This window comes from Rhyacophila brunnea, unplaced genomic scaffold (genome assembly GCF_057557595.1).
Source record: "Rhyacophila brunnea isolate RB1 unplaced genomic scaffold, BYU_Rbru_1.0 scaffold_8, whole genome shotgun sequence".
NCBI lineage: Eukaryota > Metazoa > Arthropoda > Insecta > Trichoptera > Rhyacophilidae > Rhyacophila > Rhyacophila brunnea.
Window position 1 is genome coordinate 15,088,388 of NW_028233350.1, and position 13,082 is coordinate 15,101,469.

The following is a 13,082-nucleotide window of genomic DNA, read 5'->3' on the forward strand; positions in this document are numbered from 1 at the left end:
TTTATTCTCAGCAACAATCTCAATTTATTGGATAATATAAACGATCTTCAAGTTATAGGTACCTACCTATTGTCTGATGATATTACAATTGATGAGAATTTTGGGTACTTATGTTTCTTTTCAAATGAGTACTTAATTTATTTGCTGTTCTTTCATATTTTGTAAATTTGACATTACATCTGAATAAATTGTTTCTAGAATACGTCATAATTTCATATATATTCTCCTTTTTATTATTCAGGTAGGTGGAAGTACTTGGAGAAGTTGCAGAGTATATTGTTTGTGAAGAAAACATAGATGTTGGCGATGATATTGACTAAATAATAATAGTTGCAATAGCTCTTTTCATAAACTATTTAATTATTACTTCATGAATCACTGCAGTGACAATACAATGATATCTTTATTATGTTTCATTTAAAAATTGAGTAATTTTCAGAGCTGTGAAGTTATGTGAGTACACTGGAGAGTAAGTTCATTATGGATTCTAACAACAAAAACCTTGAAAGTGAAGATATTTTCCTGTCATTTCATAAACTATTAATATTGTTCTAAATCTCAGTATTATTCAACATTTTTTATACCACGTCCTGTCATTTTTCATAAACTATGTTTAATTTAATGTTGTTCTAATAAAGAATTAATCGAAAAAGGTATTTTTATTCAATTTTAAACACAATAATTAAGCCCTGTGGTAAAACATTTTTACAACATCAAGGTTCAATAATCAGATAGAACTTTGTTGCTCTGATTTTTTTCGATTTTCAGAACAAATAAGTTCCATCACAAAATTTTAATGTCTGGATTAGATAATATCAGATATTATATTTAGTATAAAATGCTTTGAAAATACAAACATAATGCAATAATAATAATATTGTTAATATCTACCAATTTTCATTGAATATAGTTAAGATTTTATTCATATTCAAAACTTTGGAGCTCAATATCTCAGTTTGGTATAAATGCCAGATGATACCTTGTTGTTCTAAGGTCACGATATCACTATTACTATAATTATTATCATGTGTATAGTGTAACCATAAAGATATTAAATAAAAGTGTAACATATACTCGTTGACATTCGATAAAAATGTGGGTACCTACCTAAAAATATTTAATATTTTTATAAATATTGACTGTTAATTAAACAGTCACCATCCTAATCAATTTTATGTAAATTAAAGAATTCAAGAGATAAAAGAAATCACTGAGCTGGCGAAGTAAACATTATAGGTACACATTATGTTTCAAATCTGACGCTCGCTAGTATTTTAATCTAATTTTATTTTGTGTCTCCATTAATTTCATGCATCATAATATTATAATAATAAAAGTTGACTCAAAACTGACAGTATTACTCGCGAATAGATCGCACTCATATTCTGTAAATTTAAATAAGTACCTACCTACGTAATATTAATAAAAATATATATATTTCGGTGAATTTAACTGAAATGCTGATTAGAAAAATATTTTTCGAGAGAAATTTTAATGCATTGCTCTGGCACGTAAGCTTTATTTTTATTTCCTGGCAACACTTTATGCGTCAATTTTTTGACTGTTGAAGTTTACTGATTGAATTCACTTTTTGTGTTCGTTTCGTTATGTTTCGTCTGTCACGTTCTTGCCGACGCGCTTTATAAAATTTAATTAATCATTCTACAGTAACAATAATTCTTGTGAGTTCAGCAAAATTTGCAAATAACTGAATACTTAAAAAGTGATTTAATTCAGAGTTTCTTGTGCTTAGGTGAAACCGTAAAATGATTTGAAGTTTGTTTTTGTTGTGCAGAGAGTGAACTTAATTTACTTAATTATTTGAATATTATTTAAACACTATAAATTAACGTTAATTATAACCACGTGTGATTATTTTTTTTTATAATACAGAGATTTAACATAATTTATATTATTATTAACTAGCTTTTTTGTCTTCATTTTTACTGACTAAAACTTTTTTATTGCCGCAAAGTGATTGAATTAAATTTATTTTATTTTTAAATATATAACAATACAGTTAATTAAAGTAAGCTTGTGCAACTGTTACCTACTTAATTATTATACCAGTTACAATTTAACCATGTAATTAATCTACTTAATATTGTTGTACGAATACCAACAGTTTATGTCGCGAGTTCATAAAACACTTTAATTACGAACAATCAATATAATTTAACAATGAATAATCAGATTTCGGCGAATGGTGAATTTAATAAGATATAACCAAACAAACTGTAGTTTTCAAACATGACCGTGACATACACCGCAGAAGTTGCGACTTGCAGAGGATTTGGATGCTTCCTCAAATTATTATTCAGGTAGGTAACTAAAACTGCAATATTTAATGTCTTGGACGTATATTTTGTTATACTTATTCAGTGACGTCCCGTGGGGGTAGGCAGATTGAGCGACGCTTAGGGGCGGCAAATCGAGGAGAATCATTTGGTGTATAGGTATATAGAAATACCTAAAATTATTTTGTTTACATGTTGTACCTATATTAAATCTGTGTACATATTGCTAAATGGTACAAAACAAATGTGTCAGAAATATCAACCAAATAGGTATTATATTTATTCGCTTTTTATATAAAGTATAAATTTAATTTTCTATGTTTTAGTGGTACCTACTTATTTAATATTTTGTTAGTAATGTATCCATACAACGCATTTCTTATGCCGGGTCCACACTGGCAACATGTCGCGCGACAACCTCGCTAAATTTTACGATAAGATGATAATTATCGTAAAATTTAACGATGTTGTCGCGCGACATGTTGCCAGTGTGGACCCGGTATTAGATATTGGAGTCATGAAAGGATAATAAAGATACTATATAAAAAATGGGGCGGCAGACTACTTACGGACTTTTAAAATTATATTTGTACTTATTTAGGAATTTCTTAATTTGTGTAAAATTAAAAATGTTACGATCTATAATATTTCCCGACTGGCATTGTTGTGCTATCAAATTGCCGCGAATACCAAAGACCTTGAACCTCGCACTATTCTGTGAGTGCTCTGACAACTTACCTACACAGCTGCATGCTAATTTCACACCAAATGTCCAACACCGCTTTTTCAAATTTTAATGCAGTCTGTGCCTCTCAAAGTATCATTTGCTGCTACCTACTTAATTATGATTGAGTTGATTATGTATTTCATATTTGGATAAAATTAGTTCTCTAAATCGGTGCATAATAATACTCATAAATGTACCTAGGTACATTCTGAAAGTGAAGTTATTATACCTCTTAGGTACTAAATAATGTGCCCAATGATTGTATTTTCTTCAAGCTATTTTCTCCATGCCTATTTCCGTTTCAAATTTTTAGCAAACTTTCTAATAATATTATTATTACATCGCATCCCCTATCCATAATATACCAAAGTAATAATAATTAGAAACAATTCGGATGACCACCTGCGGAAGCAACTTTTTATTTTTTGGATCCTACCATATCATTAATGGGGAATGTCGTTTGTAAAGAATGTAAAGATACCTTATGTCCCGTGGAGGTAGGTAGGCATATGCGTTGCGTATGGGTGGTATGGTTATTATGAAGAGCGGCCAACGATCTTACGAATACAAATACTTATTTAAAAAATTAATAACAGTGGCGGGTTTTCGTGAAGCAAACAGACGGTTGCCTCATTAAAAATTATCAACATCTTAGTTTAAAAAAATAAGCTTAAAAATTCTAATACCCATTGTAGGTACTAAACATTATTGTAATAGCAATTTATTACACAGGATTTTTTTTACAAGGGTGCCTCCAAACCTGTCTGCGCACAGACCTCCACGTACCTAAAGCGACCACTGCTTGAGAGTAGGTTTCGTGGAAATTCTCAGTAGATGGTCTGTATGCCAATTTAAAGTTTTTTTTGTGTATTTGTCTGTTTAAGATAGCCGAAAATAAATAGTAAAGTAGATAAATTGGTACCTATCGAGTTTTCAGATAATTTGAAACTAAATAATTACAAGATTAAAAGAACTTTTTATATACAACGTTTTTAAATTTTCTGTTGAATTATTATGCTCAACTTGTACTTGATATGAAGTAAATAAAAAACAAACAAATATAGAATACTGAAATGTCATTTTGATTTCCATAGTAACGCACGTATATATTACTTATAATTTAGTTGCTAGGACCACCCCCTTAGCAACCAATAATAGTGGATTGGATTACGTATTTCTTCCGAAATAACTTTTCATACAAAACGGAATTAACTGAAAATGAATTCAATTCTACTTAAAGATGGCTAAAAGTATTAAAAGAATGCATTGGCATCGTGTTCTGATATATTTTAAAAGTTTCAAATTTCTAGCTAGTCGGGAAGTTAGTTAAAAATCGATTGCAAGATTTGTACTGGTTAAACCTTAGACTATTATATGGATAAACAACCACCGGACAAACAAGAATACGAGCTAATAAAAACGTTGTAAAAATGGAAGGGGACGGCCTTAGATTAAAGAATAGGGATGGCATTTAAAGTCTGCTTAGGGGCGGTATTTAGCCTAGGGATGTCACTGTATAAACACCATTGATCATATACTTATATCAATGATAAACACTAATAATATTATTAAAGTTTCAGATTTTGGTCATACCTACTTTATGCCTAGGTCAGACAAAGAACACTCTTGTAATTTGAACAATATATTAATTTACACCCGCGTCGGAAAACAAACATACGTAGATATTTGTATCAGAATATAATTTATTGTATCGGAATCTGACCAATCGGGAGTTCCGGCGTCGAAATAAAATATGACAAAGGATAATGAAACATTGTCTTAAAGTTGGTTTTTAACTGAATACGTATAATACACAAATAAGACGCCCTTGTGCAGTAGAATTATAGATTTCTCTGGATAAATCGAAAACGACGAGTTTCTACTGAATTTATTCAAGAACCAAATTGAAATTGATAAGAAAGGCTTCGTAACACATTTATTTGAAATAATTCTGTAAACATCATGTGCTAATATGTGATACAGATCAATATCATTAGACGAATAAAAACGATCAATATTTTTATGTTGGAACACTGAAAAGGTTAGGAGCATTTTGAATTATTTGACTATTTTTCCGATTACAATACAAGAAAAAATACATTATTATTTTGCTTAGGATGGTAAATAAATACGGTTTTGATATTGTTATCCACACGTCCAGTAAATTATTGTAGGTAGGTACTTAATATAGGTAAACATAAAGGATACACTGATAAGCACCTCTCCCCCGCATCCATTATGTATCCCATATCTATTCGCGCATCAGCTCCAATCGGGCCTCGCACTTCCTAGGACAGGCCCTGGATGTCCTTTACCACCCCTTTAAGTCATTTTTAGATATATAACCCCATAGATATCATCATCATCATCAGCCGGGGTCAATCCACTGCTGGATGAAGGCCTCCTCAAGCTTTCTCCAACTCTCTCGGTCCTGTGTCGTTCGCTGCCACGTATTTCCGCCGAACTTTACCAGTTCGTCAATCCAGCGGCTTTTAGGGCGACCCTGTGGCCGTTTCGTACCCCTTGGGTACCACTGGATGACAGCATTTGTCCAGCGGCCGTCCTTTCGGCGAGCAATGTGCCCCGCCCATCTCCATTTCAGCTGTTTGGCAACGTCTATTACATCGCGTACTCTTGTCTGCTTCCTAACCCATTCGTTCCTCTTACGGTCCTTTCGCGTGATGCCCAACATGCACCTCTCCATGCCTCGCTATGTGACTCTTAGCCTTTGGACATCTCTCGTGTTGAGGGTCCACGTCTCGCAGCCATACGTGAGCACGGGTAGCACACATTGGTTGAACACCCCACGCTTAAGACATAATGGTAGGTCACTCTTGAAGATAATATTCAGACGTCCGAAAGCACTCCATCCCAGCTTTGTTCTTCGAGCAATTTCATCGTGCATGCTTCCGTCTATGGACACCTGCTGTCCGAGATAGACGTAGCTGCTGACTTGCTCGAGTTGGGTGCCAGAAATACAGATAATCGCAGGGTCCGAAAAACAGTTCCTCATCACTTTTGTCTTTGAGACATTTATCTTTAGACCGACCGTTTGACTGACATCCGCGAGTTCTTGCATTCTACCTTGGAGGTCTTTCGGGTCTTGTGAGAGTATAACAATATCATCTGCAAAGCGCAGGTGACTGAGGTGCTCCCCATTAATTGGAACACCTTTTTCCTCCCAATCAAGTTTCCTAAATAAGTCCTCAAGAGTAGCGGTGAATAGTTTAGGTGAAATGGTATCACCTTGCCGGACACCTTTGTTAATGGGGAATTTACACGACCGTTTGTGGAGTTTCACGCATGCTGTGGCATCACTGTATATACTGTTCAATATGTTTATATAGCGTCTGGAAATTCCTTGGTTGTTAAGGGCGTCTATAATTGAGATTTTTTTTGATGGAATCAAACGCCTTTTCATAAAATAGATAAATTAATTTAAATTACACCATCCAGTAACCACAAAATACACATATCAGACATGGAATATGTTCTGCATAGCCATTCTTCATAAAAAGACAGACTGGAGTACAACCCCTATGAAGTCTAATAATGCAGTTATTCGTTGATGCTTTTGTTTGCCTCTGATTTGGATATTGCATATTGACGATAGGTAGGTATCTTCTCTTAGAACTGACTGAATTTCATAGTTTCTTTGTGCGACCACGTACCTGGTACTGGGAAAAATCGAAATCAATGCGCGAACAGAGAATATCCACTCGTCTATGCAAAATCCGTTTTCCACAAACCGCTGAAATCTATGACGCAGTCACTAATCTTAATACAAATCTAAAGTACATGTAAAAAAAATCTGAATAGTAGATACTTAATTATTGTATTGAAAGAAATCCGTATGCGCAAAATATTGAAGGACTATGGTCTATATCCCCAATAGCAAGGTGGCGACCTTTTTACGTACCTACACGTGTCAAAATTTCATAAATATTATTTTTCGACTGTCTGACGTGCCGAGCAGTTTTTCATGGGGGGGAAAAAGTAGTTTTTCAAGAATTCTATTAAAAATGATGATTTTTTAGATACCACCCACAGAACATAGTATACATATTATTAGGGTCTAGGACGATTTGGCACCGGGACAACTGGACGCCACGGAATTCGAAAATAAATAGACGTTAGGTACTTATAAAATATATTTAATATTATTATTTATGTATAAATGATTATATTATGATTTAATAGTTGGTGAGAATGTAAATATGCAGACGTAAATAATGATTTAATCGTGCATATGTTTAAGTTCCAACGAAAAAAGAGTTTTTATTTTATATAAAGCCTTATGCATGGTAATTCTCAATCCGCGATAAAGAATACATTATTTTAAGAGTAAAATGAATTAAAACTACTAAGTAGTAGATAGAAACTAATTAAAATACCTCGTCTACGTTCTGTATACGTGTCTACGACAGTGCGGCGTCCAATTGTCCGGAGTCCAGTCGTCCCATTCCCTATTATTATTATATAATAGCTTTATCACTTTTTTCAATTACGCCATACATTTCGGTCCACCAATTTTGAAATAGTCTGCCAGAATTACCACTACAAGCTCCATCAAGTTTTTGTTTCTTATTTGGTACACCCATCTTTGCGAGTAGAAATTAAATTGTTTGTTAATGTATTACTTAGTTTGGTTCTTTAAGCACAAATTGACACTAGAATTGCTCCGATCAGATGAGACATTCCCTGGCTACAGTGGTCTCAAGCATTGTAAATCGATTAAAATTGGAAATTCGTAGCGCGGCTTGCCCCGCCGCCTGATGAGGCCAGTGCGATAATATTGCATGTGACGCATAAAGAGTAAGGACCGAATTATAGGTCCAATTATATATTTACATCAAATTTAATCCTTACCTATTCTTGAAGAGTATTTGTTTACTATTTTCTATACAATGCGATCTGTCATTTATTATTATGGCTATTTTTTCTCTTCAAAATAAAACATTCGCGTGCCATATGTTCGCCACCACTGCCCTATAGTAAGGTAGGTACATATTTACATTTAAGTACTTATTGGTATTTCTAAGAAATTTTACTTATACGATATCATCGTAAGTATTATACAATGTGAATCGTGAACACCCATTTTATTTATTTTTATTTTCATGAAAATAATTTTGCTGAGATAACATTATTGACCATCATTCAATAAGTGGTTGCATCTTTGCTATAAATAATTCACTTCGTTTGTATGCAGAAATGTGTTATCGGATGGAGGCGCGACACTGTGATGTTATCTTTTTGGTATTTTTATTGTTTTTTTTTTTGGTTCTTGTCTGTTTAGTCAGTTTAGTGGAAACCAGTGACAAACAAATTTTGAAAATAGCCGATGTACTGGATTATTTCTTAGGTTACGTTAGGTTATCATTCTTGAATTTTGCCGAAATTGGCTAAGAAAATTGACGCTGTTCCTGCCTGGCTTCCAAGAAACAGACTTATACAGTTTTTTTTCCAATGCTCACTTCCGGTCCCTATGTATTATTTACTTTACACCACATGACGCCTCCAAGAATCCATGTCGTCTTCCCAGGTTATTCAAGGAGTACCGGCTTTGCAGGTCGTCTGAATCCAGACGAGGTTGAGATTATCTTGAGGCATCTGTGGCACCACATAAGCAAATCAGGTCAAAATGTCGCATCGTTACCATATTTTAAACCCACCCTAATCTATCTCTCGTCATAAAATTGCACCATTAGAAGTCACAATAGTTAGTAATGCCAACTATTTTGGAAACTGTTCCAATCTCGGCCTAAAAATGGGTCATATTATTTTTAATTGTAATCATTGTACTGCAGTGCAGGCGTTACTTACAGTTACAATCGATGAATAGAAATATTATGTAAATATGCACCTAAATAATAACAAAACACTGCTGTAAATTTACTCTATTTGTGGTTAAAGTTGTGCATAATATAATAGTTTCTTCAGTGTATACTAATTTGTCTCTTTTCAGTGTCATGGGAAATGATGCAAATTATAATAATTTTCTCGTTGCAATTCTATATAGAAAAATTACATATTGATTTATATAAATGTAAAGCACGAACACGCTTCAGTATTGTTTTTACAAAGTCGTGACACACGGTCTTGCATATATTAAAATTAAACCCTCTTCATGATTAATGATTATAATTATTATTGTTGGAAGTAGGTATCTATATGTCTTGCCAAGTTGCTTCCTTAACGTACCGCTGATAGAATACAAAATGGATACTAGATAAATAAACTGTACCCATTACAGAACAATCAATTTTATTTGGTCGTGTTACGTTACGACAGATTTATTGACATGGGCCGTTTCTCCTCTCTCATCTTACTGCTATGTTAGTATCTAGTATAATATGTTATATAGTGCAGGATCCCATAGACCAGAGGGGGGCAAACTGCGGCCCGCCGGGTATTTTTTACGGCCCGCCATCATTAATTGTACTTCTGATTACGAATAACTTTTTTTATAATTTAAAAAAAAATATTGACAATAGATTAAAATTTGTTTAGCAATAGTACGCGATCCATTTTCAATAGATATTGATAGTGTACCGACAGTGCTACAACTTGAGATTATTGATCTGCAGTGTGACACTGATTTAAGAGAATTGCATCGTCGTGAAGAAATCTCCAAATTTTACAATGTCCTTAATTCAGAGAAATTCGACCAACTTAAAGATTATGCACGAAAAATGTTCGTTATTTTTGGATCAATCTATATATTATGTGAACAAACATTTTCGATCATGAACCTCAATAAAAATTCTTTCCGATCAAATATCTCCGATGCCCATTTACAAGCAGTTTTGAGAGTATCAACTACAAAATTAACACCTGAATTAAAGAAAATATTAAAAAATGTACAACAGTTTCATTTTTCGCATTTTTTTTTTGTAATGTTTATTTTTCGTGATAATAAATAGTGTATACCTAAAAATGGTACTTTACTTGCGGCCCGTCGCTCATTTTGAATTCTTGAATTTGGCCCTCCATCCAAAAAGTTTCCCCCCCCTGCCATAGACTTTTCGTATACATAATATGCGGAACGCATTCTGACAATTGGAATAGGTTCTAGGGGTCACAAAGATATATAATGTCGATGTTGCCAGGCGATATTCGTGGTAATTTTTTTTTATTGAGGTTTTAATTTTTTTTCTTATAACCCACCAAAAATTGTTCTGAGTTCTTCAATAAAACCAAGACCGAATCAGGGATTGATTAAAAAACCAATAATTGTACCATGCCATCGGCATGGTCGTAGAACGGTTCATCCCATTTGAAAAAATAAAAATAGCGGGTAGAGCAATGTGTTCAAAATTATGGATTCTTAGGATCCTCCTTAGCTTAAATTATGTTATATAGTAGCACTTTTGTATAGAATCACCCAGATTGGTTTCTTTACTATATCTATGCATATCATATGACATTAGTTTTAGTATTATGATTAATCCAGAAACAGTGTAGGTTGCATATATAGGTAGGTGAATAAATGAAATAACGATTAGCACTAACCACACTAACTACACATTTATTAAAAAAAAGAAACAACAAGTCAAGTGTTCAAATTACTTCAAGTATCATGAGCACAGTTTTTACAAACACTACTTACACATTTGCACAATGAATACATGTCGAAGCCGATTTCTTATAACTACACGATAATGTACTGCAGTTAGAATTACATTTGCATGGTTTAACTAAATAGTTTGGTAGAGGTTCATTCCTCATCTGTCTTGGATACAAATTATTTTCTAGTGACTCATAGCCAAGTTGTAGGAAATCAAAACACTCAAATAGTGGATCAGATGAGCTTTTCCATAAATCCGGTTCCAGTCAGTCACAGCAGCTATTTGTAAAATGCTGTGTCGGTGACCATATTTTTTGTTTATGGGGTTACATTGCATTCTTTATTCAATGTCCATGTTTCGACCCGTAAAACAACAGAATACCAGACGTAGAGTCGCCAGCCTTGTCTATAATATATTAATAATAATATAAATAATTATAGTTATTATTAATGAATTACGAATGGCCATTCGCAACAGACAAAATATACTATTATAACTGGTACTCGGATTCTAATAGCCTACTATAGTCGAACAAGTTAACCTTGAAATTGCGCAGATCGAGATTTCTTCTACTGCGCATGAATTATATAGGGTAAATTGAATTATTGTTACCGTCATTATTTCCAACTGCTTTTACATGAAGCCTATTGTATCGTTTTATCTCGCTAGACTGCGAAATCTTTAACGTGAGACCTGGCGGCGGGGCTCGTGTTGTATCTTGTCTATGGTTTTCGATTTCGAAGTATTATAAGTACTGAAACGCGAGAGGAGGGGATGTAGTTCTCCAATCCGCCGCCTATCACCGTAAAGATTTCTCACCATAGGAGTCGCTCTAACTACGACATATTATTTTCTGTAATAACTACGAACTTCACGCTTATGTGGTATGTTTATACTTTATATAGTAACGACTTCTTGTCTAACCTAACCGAACAGATTGTTATTTTAAATGTCTGAATAGGTATATTATTAGTCCATTGAGATTTTTCTAAATCTCTAAATAATATAAATCTTATATTTATTGACGATCAAAACTATTTTTTTACGAAAATGTGTATCGTTCAATCAGAACCTAAAATATATTTTGTTTTCGTTGCCATTTCCTGAAAATTCTTTTTAATTTAATTTAAATAAATCTTCACTTCTGAGTGGAGAGTTGTTTGATTATAATAGGTATGCTAAACAACCCAAAGAATTTCTACGATTCAGGAAAACACTTCGCGATAAGCCGTTCGAACTGTGGTGGCAGATAAAAATAAACTATTTTGTCCGAAAAACTAATGCAGATGTCACCATTAACTTTATTTCACATTCCTATAACTAATAACAGACAAGTTGTTATAAAATAACTCATTGGATACCGGCATATAGCCGTTTGTTATTCTAAATTTAAGACGGTCTGGCAATGATATTAGGTTTAGATATTGTTTGAAAACTGCGTAGTTTACATTAAATTAAGAAGGGATTCGCGTATCTGATTACGAATAAAAAGTTTAAATTTATCGAATTTTGGTGCGGAGTGGGGCTGTTACTGTTTTTGTATACTGATAGATTGACAAAGTAGAAATTACAAAGATGGTATATAATATTGTGTTTGCACAACGCGTGTGCGAGGAAGAGTTTCGTAGTAGGTACATATTATTATTTAGAACGCGTCTAACTGCTTCGAAATGGAGATTGGTACAGACCAAAGTAAAGTTATCGGAGTCGCGCGCCGGATCAATGAATTGCATATTATCGTGTCTCATTATACAGCGCGTGTACAGGAGAAGAGTATAATAAAAAAGTGCGTCTTGATCTGGCGGCTGAACCGGGTACTAAGTACTTTCAAAATAGGAAGAATGAACTCTGTGCATCTGGGATAACGTTAACCAAATGCGTGGCGAATTAATTTGATGCAGACCGATTCAGAGGGGTGTCGTCATAAAAAGTACATAATAATGCAAGTACCCAAGCGTGCAAACCTGACTTCGCATGTGCGGGCAGTGCCAATTTGTTGCGCTTGCCAAAATATTGTGAAGATACAGTTAAAATGAAATGTCTACGGTGCCATAGATATTTCATGGAACGTGAATTTTACTGTATCGAGCAGGGACGGTGAACCTTTGACACGCGTGTCACACGGGCAACGTTCGAATTATTTTATCCAAAAATCTAGAAGGTAGGCAGTTATTTTTTTTATATCTAAATTTACTGAATTAAAAAAAACTTTATCTGATTATACTGGCTTGTTATGTCGCCGTTCGAGAGATTACAATATGTAAATTTAAATAATATTTTTTATCGATATACTTAAGTACCCTTAGAAATATGTACGACGTACGTATTCCAATAAAAAGGTGATATTACAGAATGTGAATGACACTCGTTACCCACTATGGGCGAGTGGCTTACGCGACGGTTTATAATGTCGTGGGTACCAAGTTCGAATCTTGGATCTGGCAAATTCACATAATATTGTTTTTCAATTTGTGTTGAAGTCAGAGT

At 33.7% G+C, this 13,082-nt stretch overlaps 1 protein-coding gene across 26 annotated transcripts in view; it reads left to right on the forward strand.

Annotated features, from left to right (window-relative positions):
* Positions 1 to 1,580: 1,580 nt before the first annotated feature.
* The window catches only part of LOC147063946 (bestrophin-4-like), a 106,544-nt gene continuing 95,042 nt past the window's right edge, over positions 1,581 to 13,082 (forward strand). For 5 of the 26 annotated variants that reach the window (XM_085958773.1, XM_085958750.1, XM_085958764.1 and 2 more), the window contains exons 1-2: positions 1,581 to 1,682; positions 2,126 to 2,321. In XM_085958773.1, coding sequence (XP_085814899.1) covers positions 2,251 to 2,321 — 71 coding nt within the window. In that variant the 5' untranslated portion in view covers positions 1,581 to 1,682; positions 2,126 to 2,250. Of the gene's footprint in view, positions 1,867 to 1,893; positions 2,322 to 13,082 lie in introns of those variants that run through there. The other 21 variants (XM_085958772.1, XM_085958763.1, XM_085958753.1 and 18 more) reach the window with 8 other exon arrangements.